The sequence below is a fragment of the Chiloscyllium punctatum genome, chromosome 36 (genome assembly GCF_047496795.1).
Source record: "Chiloscyllium punctatum isolate Juve2018m chromosome 36, sChiPun1.3, whole genome shotgun sequence".
Classification (NCBI taxonomy): Eukaryota; Metazoa; Chordata; class Chondrichthyes; order Orectolobiformes; family Hemiscylliidae; genus Chiloscyllium; species Chiloscyllium punctatum.
The window spans coordinates 1582582-1601833 of NC_092774.1; the positions used below are offsets into that span (position 1 = coordinate 1582582).

Consider the following 19252-nt stretch of genomic DNA (forward strand, 5'->3'; position numbering starts at 1 on the left):
GAGAGCAGCCAATCCCTACAGTGTGGACATCTCCCAGAGAGAGAGAGAGAGAGAGAGCAGCCAACCCCCACAGTGTGGACATCTCCCAGAGAGAGAGAGGGAGAGCAGCCAATCCCCACAGTGTGGACATCTCCCAGAGAGAGAGAGAGACGGAGAGCAGCCAATCCCCACAGTGTGGACATCTCCCAGAGAGAGAGAGAGAGACGGAGAGCAGCCAATCCCCACAGTGTGGACATCTCCCAGAGAGAGAGAGTGACAGAGAGCAGCCAATCCCCACAGTGTGGACATCTCCCACAGAGAGAGAGAGACAGAGAGGAGCCAATCCCCACAGTGTGGACATCTCCCAGAGAGAGAGAGAGAGACGGAGAGCAGCCCATCCCCACAGTGTGGACATTTCCCAGAGAGAGAGAGAGAGGAAGAGCAGCCAATCCGCACAGTGTGGACATTTCCCAGAGAGAGAGAGAGAGACGGAGATCAGCCAATCCCCACAGTGTGGACATTTCCCAGAGAGAGAGTGTGAGGGAGAGCAGCCAATCTCCACAGTGTGGACATCTCCCAGAGAGAGAGAGTGAGGGAGAGCAGCCAATCTCCACAGTGTGGACATCTCCCAGAGAGAGAGAGTGAGGGAGAGCAGCCAATCCCCACAGTGTGGACATCTCCCAGAGAGAGTGAGAGAGAGAGCAGCCAATCCCCACAGTGTGGACATCTCCCAGAGAGGGAGTGACAAAGAGCAGCCAATCCCCACAGTGTGGACATCTCCCAGAGAGAGAGACAGAGAGGGAGAGCAGCCAATCCCCACAGTGTGGACATCTCCCAGAGAGAGAGAGAGAGAGAGACGGAGAGCAGCCAATCTCCACAGTGTGGACATCTCCCAGAGAGAGAGAGAGACGGAGTGGAGCCAATCTCCACAGTGTGGACATCTCCCAAAGAGAGAGAGAGAGAGAGAGACGGAGAGCACCCATCCCCACAGTGTGGACATTTCCAGAGAGAGCGAGAGAGGGAGAGCAGCCAATCCCCACAGTGTGGACATTTCCCAGAGAGAGACAGAGAGAGACGGAGAACAGCCAATCTCCACAGTGTGGACATCTCCCAAAGAGAGAGAGAGAGAGAGACGGAGAGCACCCATCCCCACAGTGTGGACATCTCCCAGAGAGAGAGAGAGAGACGGAGAGCACCCATCCCCACAGTGTGGACATCTCCCAGAGAGAGAGAGAGAGAGAGAGACGGAGAGCACCCATCCCCACAGTGTGGACATCTCCCAGAGAGAGAGAGAGAGACGGAGAGCACCCATCCCCACAGTGTGGACATCTCCCAGAGAGAGAGAGACGGAGAGCAGCCAATCCCCACAGTGTGGACATCTCCCAGAGAGAGAGAGACGGAGAGCAGCCAATCCCCACAGTGTGGACATCTCCCAGAGAGAGAGAGAGAGAGACGGAGAGCAGCCAATCCCCACAGTGTGGACATCTCCCAGAGAGAGAGAGAGAGAGAGACGGAGAGCAGCCAATCCCCACAGTGTGGAAGTATGTTCAGACAACACAGAAACAGACTTTTCAATCTCCCCAGTACGTGCTGACCCTAATCCCAATCTGAACCAGTCCCACCTGGCTACTCCTGGTCCAAATCCCTGCCAGCCTTTCCAGTCCACGTACTGATCCCAATGTCTTTTAGGCATTGTCACTGGACCTGCGTTCACCACATGTTCAGGAAGTTCATTCCACACACGCACCACCCACCGTGTGGAAAATCTGCCTGTCATGTCCGTTTCAAAACCTGTCTCCTTAAAAATGTGCGCCCCCTCGCCCCCCTCAGTCTGGAGAGAATGCCTTCTTCAGACCACTGTCTCCCTGTAACGCACGATGATGTCCCTGAACCCCACCCCCCACCCCCCCCTGTCTCGGTCTCTCTGTTCACTGACTCTTTTACCCAGAGTCTCAAAACGTCTGCCACTCCTGGTCCCTCGTGGGCTCAGAGGATGACTTGGGCCAGCCATTCGTCGCCCCCGTCCCCAAATGCCCCCCTCAGGAAGGTGGGGGGTGAACTGCCATCTTAGCCACGTGCTGTGGGGTAGACCCACCATGCCCCTCAGGGAGGGAGCAATCCCAGGATTCTGACCCAGGGAGGAACGGCCGATAGATGTGTGGAACGCCAACCCTCCTCCCTCGTCGTCACTCCCTCCCCGCTGCTCGACTCGGACTTACCTGGCTGACAAACAGGATGATGGCGAAGGTGACAGCGACAGTTGATCCCAGGGCGATCAGCACAGAGGACGTCGTGTAGGATGAGGCGATGACTCCGAGCAGGTACGAGAGGCTGAGAGTCAGCACAGCCTGGGGACGGGGAGATGGAGAAGGGACGTTACTGAGAGAGGGCACTGTCCTGGGGGGACGGGGAGAGGGGAGCTTACTGAGAGAGGGCACTGTCCCGGGGGGACGGGGAGAGGGGAGGTTACTGAGAGAGGGCACTGTCCCGGAGGCACGGGGAGAGGGGAGGTTACTGAGAGAGGGCACTGTCCTAGGGGGAACGGGGAGAGGGGAGATTACTGAGAGAGGGCACTGCCCCGGGGGGAAGGGGAGAAGGGGGAGATTACTGAGAGAGGGCACTGTCCTGGGGGGGACGGGAAGAGGGGAGATTACTGAGAGAGGGCACTGTCCCAGGGGGACGGGGAGAGGGGAGATTACTGAGAGAGGGCACTGCCCCGGGGGGACGGGGAGAGGGGAGATTACTGAGAGAGGGCACTGACCCGGGGAGATGGAGAGGGGAGATTACTGAGAGAGGGCACTGTCCCGGGAGATGGAGAGGGGGAGATTACTGAGAGAGGGCACTGTCCCGGGGAGAGGGAGAGGGGAGATTACTGAGAGGGGGCACTGCCCCGGGGAGAGGGAGAGGGGAGATTACTGAGAGAGGGCACTGACCCGGGGAGATGGAGAGGGGAGATTACTGAGAGAGGGCACTGCCCCGGGGAGATGGAGAGGGGAGATTACTGAGAGAGGGCACTGTCCCGGGGAGAGGGAGAGGGGAGATTACTGAGAGGGGGCACTGCCCCGGGGGGGAAGGGGGAGAGGGGATATTACTGAGAGAGGGCACTGTCCCGGGGAGATGGAGAGGGGAGATTACTGAGAGAGGGCACTGTCCCGGGGAGATGGAGAGGGGAGATTACTGAGAGAGGGCACTGCCCCGGGGGGGAGAGGGAGAGGGGAGATTACTGAGAGAGGGCACTGTCCCGGGAGATGGAGAGGGGAGATTACTGAGAGAGGGCACTGTCCCGGGGAGAGGGAGAGGGGAGATTACTGAGAGAGGGCACTGTCCCGGGGGGACGGGGAGAGGGGAGATTACTGAGAGAGGGCACTGCCCCGGGGGGATGGAGAGGGGAGGTTACTGAGAGAGGGCACTGCCCCGGGGGGACGGGGAGAGGGGAGATTACTGAGAGGGGGCACTGTCCCGGGGGCACGGGGAGAGGGGAGATTACTGAGAGAGGGCACTGCCCCAGGGGGACGGGGAGAGGGGAGATTACTGAGAGAGGGCACTGCCCCGGGGGGAACAGAGAGAGGGGAGATTACTGAGAGAGGGCACTGCCCCGGGGAGATGGAGAGGGGAGATTACTGAGAGAGGGCACTGTCCCGGGGGGATGGGGAGAGGGGAGATTACTGAGAGAGGGCACTGTCCCGGGGAGATGGAGAGGGGAGATTACTGAGAGAGGGCACTGTCCCGGGGAGAGGGAGAGGGGAGATCACTGAGAGAGGGCACTGCCCCGGGGAGAGGGGAGGTTACTGAGAGAGGGCACTGCCCCGGGGGGACGGGGAGAGGGGAGATTACTGAGAGAGGGCACTGCCCCGGGGGGATGGAGAGGGGAGATTACTGAGAGAGGGCACTGCCCCGGGGGGATGGAGAGGGGAGATTACTGAGAGAGGGCACTGTCCTGGGGGGGACGGGGAGAGGGAGATTACTGAGAGAGGGCACTGTCCCGGGGGACGGGGAGAGGGGAGATTACTGAGAGAGGGCACTGTCCCGGGGGGACGGGGAGAGGGGAGATTACTGAGAGAGGGCACTGACCCGGGGAGATGGAGAGGGGAGATTACTGAGAGAGGGCACTGACCCGGGGAGATGGAGAGGGGAGATCACTGAGAGAGGGCACTGCCCCGGGGAGAGGGGAGGTTACTGAGAGAGGGCACTGTCCCGGGGAGATGGAGAGGGGAGATTACTGAGAGAGGGCACTGCCCCGGGGGGAAGGGGAGAGGGGAGATTACTGAGAGAGGGCACTGACCCAGGGGGCACGGGGAGAGGGGAGATTACTGAGAGAGGGCACTGTCCCAGGGGGCACGGGGAGAGGGGAGATTACTGAGAGAGGGCACTGTCCCGGGGAGATGGAGAGGGGAGATTACTGAGAGAGGGCACTGCCCCGGGGGCACGGGGAGAGGGGAGATTACTGAGAGAGGGCACTGTCCCGGGGAGATGGAGAGGGGAGATTACTGAGAGAGGGCACTGACCCGGGGAGATGGAGAGGGGAGATTACTGAGAGAGGGCACTGACCCGGGGAGATGGAGAGGGGAGATTACTGAGAGAGGGCACTGACCCGGGGAGATGGAGAGGGGAGATTACTGAGAGAGGGCACTGCCCCGGGGGGGACGGGGAGAGGGGAGATTACTGAGAGGGGGCACTGCCCCGGGGGCACGGGGAGAGGGGAGATTACTGAGAGAGGGCACTGTCCCGGGGAGATGGAGAGGGGAGATTACTGAGAGAGGGCACTGTCCCGGGAGGACGGGGAGAGGGGAGATTACTGAGAGAGGGCACTGCCCCGGGGGCACGGGGAGAGGGGAGATTACTGAGAGAGGGCACTGTCCCGGGGAGATGGAGAGGGGAGATTACTGAGAGAGGGCACTGCCCCGGGGGGGACGGGGAGAGGGGAGATTACTGAGAGGGGGCACTGCCCCGGGGGCACGGGGAGAGGGGAGATTACTGAGAGAGGGCACTGTCCCGGGGAGATGGAGAGGGAGATTACTGAGAGAGGGCACTGCCCCGGGGGGACGGGGAGAGGGGAGATTACTGAGAGAGGGCACTGTCCCGGGGAGATGGAGAGGGGAGATTACTGAGAGAGGGCACTGTCCCGGAGGCACGGGGAGAGGGAGATTACTGAGAGAGGGCACTGCCCCGGGGGGAACGGGGAGAGGGGAGGTTACTGAGAGAGGGCACTGTCCCGGGGAGATGGAGAGGGGAGATTACTGAGAGAGGGCACTGTCCCGGGGAGAGGGGAGATTACTGAGAGAGGGCACTGTCCCGGGGGGACGGGGAGAGGGGAGATTACTGAGAGAGGGCACTGTCCCGGGGGGACGAGGAGAGGGGAGATTACTGAGAGAGGGCACTGTCCCAGGGGGGATGGGGAGAGGGAGATTACTGAGAGAGGGCACTGTCCCAGGGGGAACGGGGAGAGGGGGAGATTACTGAGAGAGGGCACTGTCCCAGGGGGGATGGGGAGAGGGGAGATTACTGAGAGAGGGCACTGTCCCAGGGGGAACGGGGAGATTACTGAGAGAGGGCACTGTCCCGGGGAGAGGGGAGATTACTGAGAGATGGCACTGTCCCGGGGGTGATGGGGAGAGGGGAGATTACTGAGAGATGGCACTGTCCCGGGGGGGATGGGGAGAGGGGAGATTACTGAGAGAGGGCACTGTCCCAGGGAGAGGGGAGATTACTGAGAGAGGGCACTGACCCGGGGAGATGGAGAGGGGAGATTACTGAGAGAGGGCACTGTCCCGGGGAGATGGAGAAGGGAGGTTACTGAGAGAGGGTACTGTCCCGGGGGGACGGGGAGAGGGGAGATTACTGAGAGAGGGCACTGTCCCGGGGGGACGGGGAGAGGGGAGATTACTGAGAGGGGGCACTGTCCCAGGGGGGACGGGGAGATGGAGAGGGGAGATTACTGAGAGAGGGCACTGCCCCGGGGAGAGGGGAGATTACTGAGAGAGGGCACTGTCCCGGGGGGACGGGGAGAGGGGAGATTACTGAGAGAGGGCACTGTCCCGGGGGACGAGGAGAGGGGAGATTACTGAGAGAGGGCACTGTCCCGGGGGGACGGGGAGAGGGGAGATTACTGAGAGAGGGCACTGTCCCGGGGGGGACGGGGAGAGGGGAGATTACTGAGAGAGGGCACTGTCCCGGGGGGACGAGGAGAGGGGAGATTACTGAGAGAGGGCACTGTCCCGGGGGGACGGGGAGAGGGGAGATTACTGAGAGAGGGCACTGCCCCAGGGGGGACGGGGAGATGGAGAGGGGAGATACTGAGAGAGGGCACTGCCCCGGGGGACGGGGAGAGGGGAGATTACTGAGAGGGGGCACTGCCCCGGGGGGGACGGGGAGAGGAGAGATTACTGAGAGAGGGCACTGTCCCGGGGGAGATGGAGAGGGGAGATTACTGAGAGGGGGCACTGTCCCGGGGAGATGGAGAGGGGAGATTACTGAGAGAGGGGCACTGCCCCGGGGGGACGGGGAGAGGGGAGATTACTGAGAGAGGGCACTGTCCCGGGGAGATGGAGAGGGGAGATTACTGAGAGGGGGCACTGCCCCAGGGGGGATGGGGAGAGGGGAGATTACTGAGAGAGGGCACTGTACCGGGGGGGACGGGGAGAGGGGAGATTACTGAGAGAGGGCACTGTCCCGGGGGGGGACGGGGAGATGGAGAGGGGAGATTACTGAGAGAGGGCACTGCCCCGGGGGGACGGGGAGAGGGGAGATTACTGAGAGAGGGCACTGTCCCGGGGAGATGGAGAGGGGAGATTACTGAGAGGGGGCACTGCCCCAGGGGGGACGGGGAGAGGGGAGATTACTGAGAGAGGGCACTGTCCTGGGGAGAGGGGAGAGGGGAGATTACTGAGAGATGGCACTGTCCCGGGGGGACGGGGAGAGGGGAGATTACTGAGAGTGGGCACTGTCCCGGGGGGGACGGGGAGAGGGAGATTACTGAGAGAGGGCACTGCCCCAGGGGGACGGGGAGAGGGGAGATTACTGAGAGAGGGCACTGTCCCAGGGGGACGGGGAGAGGGGAGATTACTGAGAGAGGGCACTGACCCGGGGGGACGGGGAGAGGGGAGATTACTGAGAGAGGGCACTGTCCCGGGGGGACGGGGAGAGGGGAGATTACTGAGAGAGGGCACTGTCCCGGGGGAATGGGGAGAGGGGAGATTACTGAGAGAGGGCACTGTCCCGGGGGGACGGGGAGAGGGGAGATTACTGAGAGAGGGCACTGCCCCGGGGGGACGGGGAGAGGGGAGATTACTGAGAGAGGGCACTGACCCGGGGAGATGGAGAGGGGAGATTACTGAGAGAGGGCACTGTCCCGGGGGGGACGGGGAGAGGGGAGATTACTGAGAGAGGGCACTGTCCCGGGGGGGACGGGGAGAGGGGAGATTACTGAGAGAGGGCACTGCCCCAGGGAGATGGAGAGGGGAGATTACTGAGAGAGGGCACTGCCCCGGGGGGACGGGGAGAGGGGAGATTACTGAGAGAGGGCACTGCCCCAGGGAGATGGAGAGGGGAGATTACTGAGAGAGGGCACTGCCCCGGGGGGACGGGGAGAGGGGAGATTACTGAGAGAGGGCACTGTCCCGGGGAGATGGAGAGGGGAGATTACTGAGAGGGGGCACTGCCCCAGGGGGGACGGGGAGAGGGGAGATTACTGAGAGAGGGCACTGCCCCGGGGGGACGGGGAGAGGGGAGATTACTGAGAGAGGGCACTGTCCCAGGGGACGGGGAGAGGGGAGATTACTGAGAGAGGTCACTGTCCCGGGGGGGACGGGAAGAGGGGAGATTACTGAGAGAGGGCACTGCCCCAGGGGGGACGGGGAGAGGGGAGATTACTGAGAGAGGGCACTGTCCTGGGGAGATGTAGAAGGGAGATTACTGAGAGAGGGCACTGCCCCGGGGAGATGGAGAGGGGAGATTACTGAGAGAGGGCAGTGTGCCGCCGGGAGATGGAGAAGGGAGATTACTGAGAGAGGGCACTGCCCCGGGGGGACGGGGAGAGGGGAGATTACTGAGAGAGGGCACTGTCCCGGGGAGATGGAGAAGGGAGATTACTGAGAGAGGGCACTGTCCCGGGGGGAAGGGGAGAGGGGAGATTACTGAGAGAGGGCACTGCCCCGGGGAGATGGAGAAGGGAGATTACTGAGAGAGGGCACTGCCCCGGGGGGACGGGGAGAGGGGAGATTACTGAGAGAGGGCACTGCCCCGGGGAGATGGAGAGGGGAGATTACTGAGAGAGGGCACTGCCCCAGGGGGGACAGGGAGATGGAGAGGGGAGATTACTGAGAGAGGGCACTGCCCCGGGGAGATGGAGAGGGGAGGTTAATGAGAGAGGGCACTGCCCAGGGGGACAGAGAGATGGAGAGGGGAGATTACTGAGAGGGGGCACTGCCCCGGGGGGACGGGGAGAGGGGAGATTACTGAGAGAGGGCACTGTCCCAGGGGGACGGGGAGAGGGGAGATTACTGAGAGAGGGCACTGTCCCGGGGGTGACGGGGAGAGGGGAGATTACTGAGAGAGGGCACTGCCCCGGGGAGATGGAGAGGGGAGGTTAATGAGAGAGGGCACTGCCCCAGGGGAGATGGAGAGGGGAGATTAATGAGAGAGGGCACTGCCCAGGGGGGACAGGGAGATGGAGAGGGGAGATTTCTGAGAGAGGGCACTGTCCCAGGGGGGACGAGGAGAGGGGAGATTACTGAGAGAGGGCACTGCCCCGGGGAGATGGAGAGGGGAGATTACTGAGAGAGGGCACTGTCCCGGGGGGACGGGGAGAGGGGAGATTACTGAGAGAGGGCACTGTCCCGGGGGGACGGGGAGAGGGGAGATTACTGAGAGAGGGCACTGTCCCGGAGGCACGGGGAGAGGGGAGATTACTGAGAGAGGGCACTGTCCCGGGGGGGAAGGGGAGAGGGGAGATTACTGAGAGGGGGCACTGTCCCGGGGGGACGGGGAGAGGGGAGATTACTGAGAGGGGGCACTGTCCCGGGGGGAAGGGGAGAGGGGAGATTACTGAGAGAGGGCACTGTCCCGGGGGGACGGGGAGAGGGGAGATTACTGAGAGAGGGCACTGTCCCGGGGAGATGGAGAGGGGAGATTACTGAGAGAGGGCACTGTCCCGGGGAGATGGAGAGGGGAGATTACTGAGAGAGGGCACTGTCCCGGGGGGACGGGGAGAGGGGAGATTACTGAGAGAGGGCACTGTCCCGGGGGGGACGGGGAGAGGGGAGATTACTGAGAGAGGGCACTGCCCCGGGGGGGAGAGGGAGAGGGGAGATTATTGAGAGAGGGCACTGACCCGGGGAGATGGAGAGGGGAGATTACTGAGAGAGGGCACTGTCCCGGGGGGACGGGGAGAGGGGAGATTACTGAGAGAGGGCACTGTCCCAGGGGAGATGGAGAGGGGAGATTACTGAGAGAGGGCACTGTCCCGGGGGGACGGGGAGAGGGGAGATTACTGAGAGAGGGCACTGACCCAGGGAGATGGAGAGGGGAGATTACTGAGAGAGGGCACTGTCCCAGGGGAGATGGAGAGGGGAGATTACTGAGAGAGGGCACTGCCCCGGGGAGATGGAGAGGGGAGATTACTGAGAGAGGGCACTGTCCCAGGGGAGATGGAGAGGGGAGATTACTGAGAGAGGGCACTGACCCGGGGAGATGGAGAAGGGAGTGATTCTGTCAACACTGGACTCACGGTCCTCGTTCAACGCTCCTGGACTTTTATTGAAGTCAGTTCCGAACGACTGCCCAGGATTGAGACGCACTTCTCTGGTTTGACAGTAGAGTGACAGGGAACCCAGGTTTGGTTCCCACCTCGGGCGACCATGTGGCGTTTGCATGTTTTTCCATGTCCCCCCCCCCCCCCCCCCACCATCAATATGAGCATGGGTGACCTCTGGGTGCTCTGGTTTCCTCCCACAGTCCAAAGATGTGCAGGTTAACGTAGATAGGCCGTGCTAAATTACCCATAGTGCCCAGGGATGTGCAGGTTCGGGTGGATTGGCCGTGCTAAATTACCCATAGTTCCCAGGGATGTGCAGGTCAGGGTGGATTGACCGTGCTAAATTACCCATAGTTCCCAGGGATGTGCAGGTCAGGGTGGATAGGCCGTGCTAAATTACCCATAGTTCCCAGGGATGTGCAGGTCAGGGTGGATTGACCGTGCTAAATTACCCATAGTTCCCAGGGATGTGCAGGTCAGGGTGGATAGGCCGTGCTAAATTACCCATAGTGCCCAGGGATGTGCAGGTCAGGGTGGATTGGCCGTGCTAAATTACCCATAGTGCCCAGGGATGTGCAGGTTAGGGTGGATTTTGGGAATGCATGGACACAGTTGAAACCCTCCAGCTCCCTCAGGGTGAGATGGAGGTTGCGGTACTCACCAGGAAGATGAGGTTCCAGGGATGCATCCTTCGGATTTCCCCGCAGCAACTCAGGACCAGCACGGTGAAGGTGTAGAGGCCAATGGCGCTGTAGGACCAGGCCGGGTCTTGAGTAGGAAGGTTCGGATGTCCGAGGAGTAGGTGAAGATACAAACAATCCCACAGGTGAAGAGCAACTGTACCCCAACAATCGCAAAGACCTGGGGCAACAAACCAGTTCCAAAGTGTGAAGTACTGTCCCAGCTCCCTCTACACTGTTCCCCCCCCCCCCCCCCCGACCATCCCAGGGACAGGGACAGCACGGGGTAAGATACAGAGTAAAGCTCCCTCTACACTGTCCCCCCCATCAAACACTCCCAGGGACAGGGACAGCACGGGGTTAGATACAGAGTAAAGCTCCCTCTACACTGTCCCCCCATCCCAGGGACAGGGACAGCACGGGGTTAGATACAGAGTAAAGCTCCCTCTACACTGTCCCCCCATCTCAGGGACAGCACGGGGTTAGATACAGAGTAAAGCTCCCTCTACACTGTCCCCCCCATCCCAGGGACAGCACAGGGTTAGATACAGAGTAAAGCTCCCTCTACACTGTCCCCCATCAAACACTCCCAGGGACAGGGACAGCACGGGGTTAGATACAGAGTAAAGCTCCCTCTACACTGTCCCCCATCGAACACTCCCAGGGACAGGGACAGCACAGAGTTAGATACAGAGTAAAGCTCCCTCTACACTGTCCCCCCATCAAACACTCCCAGGGACAGGGACAGCACGGGGTTAGATACAGAGTAAAGCTCCCTCTACACTGTCCCCCCATCTCAGGGACAGCACGGGGTTAGATACAGAGTAAAGCTCCCTCTACACTGTCCCCCCCATCCAGGGACAGGGACAGCACGGGGTTAGATACAGAGTAAAGCTCTCTCTACACTGTCCCTCCATCAAACACTCCCATGGACAGGGACAGCATGGGGTTAGATACAGAGTAAAGCTCCCTCTACACTGTCCCCCCCATCCCAGGGACAGCACGGGGATAGATACAGAGTAAAGCTCCCTCTACACTGTCCCCCCCATCCCAGGGAAAGGGGCAGCACGGGGTTAGATACAGAGTAAAGCTCCCTCTACACTGTCCCCCCATCCCAGGGACAGGGACAGCACGGGGTTAGATACAGAGTAAAGCTCGCTCTACACTGTCCCTCCATCAAACACTCCCATGGACAGGGACAGCATGGGGTTAGATACAGAGTAAAGCTCCCTCTACACTGTCCCCGCCCCATCCCAGGGACAGGGACAGCACGGGGTTAGATACAGAGTAAAGCTCCCTCTCCCGGGCCCAGATTCATAGTTCTGTCCTCCTTTCCCTGTGTGCGAGTCAATGCCACCCTTCTGCCTTACCTTCCTGATGAAGTGACGACGGATAGTGGCGTCATCCAGATTGCTGGCGAAGATGTTCCTCATGTCACTGGGCGGTGTTTCCACACGACCTGGGAGAGCCGAGAATGGTCATCGCAAATTTCTTCCGCCATATTCCCTGGCTGCACATGCTCCCTCCCTCTCCGATATGACTTGGCTGCTCCTCGGGGAGCAGGTTAGGGTAGATTGGCCGTGCTAAATTACCCATAGTGCCAAGGGATGTGCAGGTTAGGGTAGATTGGCCGTGCTAAATTACCCATAGTGCCAAGGGATGTGCAGGTTAGGGTAGATTGGCCGTGCTAAATTACCCATAGTGCCAAGGGATGTGCAGGTTAGGGTAGATTGGCCGTGCTAAATTACCCATAGTGCCAAGGGATGTGCAGGTTCGGGTGGATTGGCCATGCTAAATTACCCATAGTGCCCAGGGATGTGCAGGTTAGGGTGGATTGGTCATGCTAAATTACCCATAGTGCCTAGGGATGTGCAGGTTAGGGTGGATTGGCCGTGCTAAATTACCCATAGTGCCCAGGGATGTGCAGGGTAGGGTGGATTGGCTGTGCTAAATTACCCATAGTGCCCAGGGATGTGCAGGTTAGGGTGGATTGGCCATGCTAAATTACCCATAGTGCCCAGGGATGTGCAGGTTAGGGTGGATTGGCCGTGCTAAATTACCCATAGTGCCCAGGGATGTGCAGGTTAGGGTGGATTGGCCATGCTAAATTACCCATAGTGCCCAGGGATGTGCAGGGTAGGGTGGATTGGCCATGCTAAATTACCCATAGTGCCCAGAGATGCGCAGGTTAGGTGCATTCATTCAGGGTAAATATAGTGTAGTAGGGGAGTGCGTCTGGATTGGTTACGTTCGGTAGGGTCGGTGTGGGCTTGTAGGGCTGAATGCCTGTTGCCACACTGTCACTCACCCCAAACCCCCTTCCCATTTGCTCCCATTGGGACACAATCCCATTGGACCCCAAACCCCCTTCCCATTCACTCCCATTGGACACAATCCCAATGGACCCCAAACCCCCTTCCCATTCACTACCATTGGACACAATCCCAACGGACCCCAAACCCCCTTCCCATTCACTCCCATTGGACACAATCCCAACGGACTCCAAACCCCCTTCCCGTTCACTCCCATTGGACACAATCCCAATGGACTCCAAACCCCCTTCCCGTTCACTCCCATTGGACACAATCCCAATGGACCCCAAACCCCCTTCCCGTTCACTCCCATTGGACACAATCCCAACGGACCCCAAACCCCCTTCCATTCACTCCCATTGGACACAATCCCAATGGACTCCAAACCCCCTTCCCGTTCACTCCCATTGGACACAATCCCAATGGACTCCAGACCCCCTTCCCGTTCACTCCCATTGGACACAATCCCAATGGACCCCAAACCCCCTTCCCATTCACTCCCATTGGACACAATCCCAATGGACTCCAAACCCCCTTCCCGTTCACTCCCATTGGACACAATCCCAATGGACTCCAAACCCCCTTCCCGTTCACTCCCATTGGACACAATCCCAATGGACCCCAAACCCCCTTCCCATTCACTCCCATTGGACACAATCCCAACGGACCCCAAACCCCCTTCCCGTTCACTCCCATTGGACACAATCCCCTTCCCATTCGCTCCCATTGCACACAATTCCAATGGACCCCAAACCCCCTTCCCGTTCACTCCCATTGGACACAATCCCAACGGACCCCAAACCCCCTTCCCGTTCACTCCCATTGGACACAATCCTGATGGACTCAGCCTACTCTTGTCGGGTGAAACTCTTTTACCTTCCCCAATCGGCGGGTAGTCCGTGTGGTTGAGCGGAGAACTTTCATTGTATTTACCCATTTCCTCGTTGTTCCCTCGCAGTCGAGCTCTTCTGAAAGGGGGAGGGTTCAGGTTAGTGACGCCGCAGGAATGTCTCCTCGTCTCGGGCTGTCCCCACACCCTCCGTGCAGCTCCTCTCTTCCTCAGCTCTTGTTCCACCCCAGACCTCCCTGCTTCTTCATTCCTCACCACCACCATCCACCCTCTCTCTCTCTCTCTCTCTCTCCACACTCCTTCCTGCCCCTTCACCTCTCCCAAGCATTACTCTCCCCCCCCCCCCCCTCCATCTCCCCCACGGCCTTGTAACCTTGCTTCTTGTTTCTGGTAACCATTTCAATCCAGTTGGCGCCCCTTAACTCCATGGAACATCTCAGACCTTGAGGCAAGGATGGGCTATTTCTGCCCCCCACACCCCCCCCAAGTCTGTCCCTCGTTCTGTAACAGTGTCTCGTTACCCCCCCCCCCCCCCCCCCCCCTAGTTCTGGACTCCCCAACCGGCTCCCCGTGAGAGGGAAACATCCCCTCAGCATCCAACCCATTGACATCCCCCCTCTGCTCCCCAGGATCCTGCATCTCAATGTGAGCACCTGAGACCTCCGAAAGCAGCCCCCAGCTGCTGCTGGGCCCTGATGGTGAGAGGCGAAGGGGGTGGGGGAGGTTGGCAGGGTCGAAGGTGATGTCACAAACCCCCCCCCCCCCCCCGCCCCGGACCCCACTGTCCCCTTTGTCAAAATGTGCAGTCGGGTCACTAAGCCACTACCAGCCCCACCCCATCACCAACCCCTGCGCACACATCACCCTCACCCATATACAGCCCAGACCCGCCCATATACAGCCCAGACTCACCCCTATACAGCCCAGACTCGCCCATATACGGCCCAGACCCGCCCATTATACGGCCCAGACCCGCCCATATACAGCCCAGACCCGCCCATATACGGCTCAGACCCGCCCATATACGGCCCAGACCCGCCCATATACAGCCCAGACTCGCCCATATACAGCCCAGACCCACCCATATACAGCCCAGACCCGCCCATACACAGCCCAGACCCGCCCATACACAGCCCAGACCCGCCCATATACAGCCCAGACCTGCCCATACACAGCCCAGACCTGCCCATATACAGCCCAGACTCACCCATATACAGCCCAGACCCGCCCACACACAGCCCAGACCCGCCCACACACAGCCCAGACCTGCCCATATACAGCCCAGACTCACCCATATACGGCCCAGACCCGCCCATACACAGCCCAGACCCACCCATACACAGCCCAGACCCGCCCATATACAGCCCAGACTCGCCCATATACGGCCCAGACTCGCCCATATACGGCCCAGACTCACCCATATACGGCCCAGACTCACCCATATACGGCCCAGACCTGCCCATATACAGCCCAGACTCACCCATATACGGCCCAGACCCGCCCAGACCCGCCCATACACAGCCCAGACCCGCCCATACACAGCCCAGACCCGCCCATACACAGCCCAGACCCGCCCATACACAGCCCAGACCCGCCCATATACAGCCCAGACTCGCCCATATACAGCCCAGACCTGCCCATATACAGCCCAGACTCACCCATATACAGCCCAGACCCACCCATATACAGCCCAGACCCACCCATATACAGCCCAGACTCACCCATATACAGCCCAGACCCACCCATATACAGCCCAGACCTGCATATATAGAGCCCAGACCCGCCCATATACAGCCCAGACCCGCCCATATACAGCCCAGACCCGCCCATATACAGCCCAGACTCACCCATACACAGCCCAGACCCGCCCATATACAGCCCAGACCCGCCCATATACAGCCCAGACCCGCCCATATACAGCCCAGACCCGCCCATATACAGCCCAGACTCACCCATACACAGCCCAGACCCGCCCATATACAGCCCAGACTCACCCATACACAGCCCAGACTCGCCCATATACAGCCCAAATCCTCCCATATACAGCCCAGACTCACCCATATGCCCCACATATACCCAGATACCCTACATACACCATATACCAAACACATACCCATATACCCCACACTCACCCATGTACTCCGCACTCACCCATATACCCCCACACTCTACCAAATACCCCCCACACACCCATATCCCACACTCACCCATATACCCTACACTCACCCATATACCCCGCACTCACCCATATACACTGCACTCACCCATATACCCTGCACACCCATATACACTGCACTCACCCATATACACTGCACTCACCCATATATACTGCACTCACCCATATACCCTGCACACCCATATACCCAGCACTCACCCATATATCCCACGCACTCACCCATATATCCCACATACACCCATATGCCCCACAGCAATACACATATACCCCATATTCACCCATATACCCCACATACACCCATATACCCCGCACTCACCCATATGCCGCAACACACCACCCATATACAACCACACTGACCCATGTATCCCCACACAAACCCACTAACCCCCACACTCACCCATATACGCCGCATGCACCCATATACCCCACACTTACCCAGATACCCCACAGCAACACCCATATACCCCACACTCACCCATATACCCCACACTCACCCAAATACCCTGCACACACTGATATACCTCACACTAACCCATATACCCTGCACTCACCAATATACCTCACAGCAACACCCATATACCCTGCACTCACCCATATACTCCGCACTCACCCATATACACCCACACTCACCCATATACTCAGCACTCACCCATATACCCCACACTCACCCATATACACCCCACACTCACCCATATACACCCCCACACTCACCCATACACCCCACACTCACCCATATATACCCCACACTCACCCATATACACCCCCACATTCACCCATACACCCCACACTCACCCATATACACCCCCACACTCACCCATATATACCCCACACTCACCCATATACACCCCCACACTCACCCATATACACCCCCACACTCACCCATATACACCCCCACACTCACCCATATACACCCCCACACTCACCCATATACACCCGCACACTCACCCATACACCCCCCCACACTCACCCATATACACCCCCACACTCACCCATATACACCCCCACACTCACCCATACACCCCCACACTCACCCATATACACCCCCACACTCACCCATATACACCCCCACACTCACCCATACACCCACACACTCACCCATATACACCCCCACACTCACCCATATACACCCCCACACTCACCCATATACACCCCACACTCACCCATATACACCCCCACACTCACCCATATACACCCCCACACTCACCCATATACACCCCACACTCACCCATATACACCCCCACACTCACCCATATACACCCCCACACTCACCCATATACCCCCACACTCACCCATATACACCCCCAAACTCACCCATATACCCCCACACTCACCCATATACACCCCCACACTCACCCATACACCCCCACACTCACCCATATACACCCCCACACTCACCCATATACACCCCCACACTCACCCATATACAGCCCCACACTCACCCATATACCCCCACACTCACCCATATACACCCCCACACTCACCCATATACACCCCCACACTCACCCATATACACCCCCACACTCACCCATATACACCCCACACTCACCCATATACACCCCACACTCACCCATATACAGCCCACACCCACCCATATACACACCCACACTCACCCATTTACCCCCACACTCACCCATATACACCCCCACACTCACCCATATACACCCCCACACTCACCCATATACACCCCACACTCACCCATATACAGCCCACACCCACCCATATACACACCCACACTCACCCATTTACCCCCACACTCACCCATATACACCACCACACTCACCCATATACCCCCACACTCACCCATATACCCCACGCTCACCCATATACCCCACGCTCACCCATATACCCCACGCACACCCATATACCCCACACTCACCCATATACCCCACACTCACCCATATATACCCCCACACTCACCCATATGCACCACTCACCCATATACCCTGCACACACCCATATACCCCACGCTCACCCACATACCCCACACACCCTAATACCCCACACTCACCCATATACCCCACACTCACCCATATACCCCACACACACCCATATATCCCGCACTCATCCATATACACCGCACTTACCCATATACACCCCCACGCACACACATATACCCCACACTCACCCACATACCCCACATTCACCCATACACCCCCACACACACCACCCACACACCCATATACCTCACACTCACCCACATACCCCACGTTCACACCATACACCCCCACACTCACCCATACACCCCACACTCACCCATATACACTCCCACACTCACCCATATAACCCCCACACTCACCCATATACACCCCCACACTCACCCATATACACCCCCACACTCACCCATATACACCCTCACACTCACCCATATACACCTCACACTCACCCATATACACCCCCACACTCACCCATATACACCCCCACACTCACCCATATACACCCCCACACTCACCCATATACACCCCCACACTCACCCGTATACCCCCACACTCACCCATATACCCCACACTCACCCATACACCCCACTCACCCATATACCCCACACTCACCAATATACCCCCACACTCACCCATATACACCCCCACACTCACCCATATACCCCCACACTCACCCATATACACCCCCACCCTCACCCATATACACCCCCACACTCACCCATATACCCCACACTCACCCATATACCCCCACACTCACCCATACACAAACCCCACTCACCCATATACCCCACACTCACCCATATACCCCCACACTCACCCATATATACCCCCATACTCACCCATATACACCACACTCACCCATACACCCCGCACTCACCCATACACCCCGCACTCACCCATACACCCCGCACTCACCCATATACCCCCACACTCACCCATATACCCCCACACTCACCCATATACACCCCCACACTCACCCATACACACCCCCACACTCACCCATACACACCCCCACACTCACCCATATACACCCCCACACTCACCCTTATACCCCCACACTCACCCATACACCCCACACTCACCCATACACCCCACACTCACCCATATACTCCCCACACTCACCCATATACACCCCCACACTCACCCATATACCCCACACTCACCCATATACACCCCACACTCACCCATATACACCCCCACACTCACCCATATACACCCCCACACTCACCCATATACTCCCCACACTCACCCATATACACCCCCACACTCACCCATATACCCCACACTCACCCATATACACCCCACACTCACCCATATACACCCCCACACTCACCCATATACACCCCCACACTCACCCATAAACACCCCCACACTCACCCATATACACCCCCACACTCATCTACATACACCCCCACACTCACCCATATACACCCCCACACTCACCCATATACACCCCACACTCACCCATATACACCCCACACTCACCCATACACCCCCACACTCACCCATATACACCCCCACACTCACCCGTATACCCCCACACTCACCCATATACACCCCCACACTCACC

The 19252-nt window shown here is 59.0% G+C and overlaps 1 protein-coding gene across 2 annotated transcripts in view; it reads right to left on the reverse strand.

The window, feature by feature from the left end:
- Window positions 1-2180: 2180 nt before the first annotated feature.
- LOC140461114 (protein lifeguard 1-like) overlaps window positions 2181-19252 on the reverse strand; it is a 54128-nt gene continuing 37056 nt past the window's right edge. The window contains exons 2-5 of one of the 2 annotated variants that reach the window (XM_072555879.1): window positions 13599-13687; window positions 11781-11869; window positions 10392-10591; window positions 2181-2327 (exon numbers count right to left, since the gene is read on the reverse strand). In XM_072555879.1, the coding sequence (XP_072411980.1) occupies window positions 10442-10591; window positions 11781-11869; window positions 13599-13659 (300 nt within the window). In that variant the 5' untranslated portion in view covers window positions 13660-13687 and the 3' untranslated portion in view covers window positions 2181-2327; window positions 10392-10441. Of the gene's footprint in view, window positions 2328-10391; window positions 10592-11780; window positions 11870-13598; window positions 13691-19252 lie in introns of both variants that reach the window. The other variant, XM_072555878.1, reaches the window with a different exon arrangement.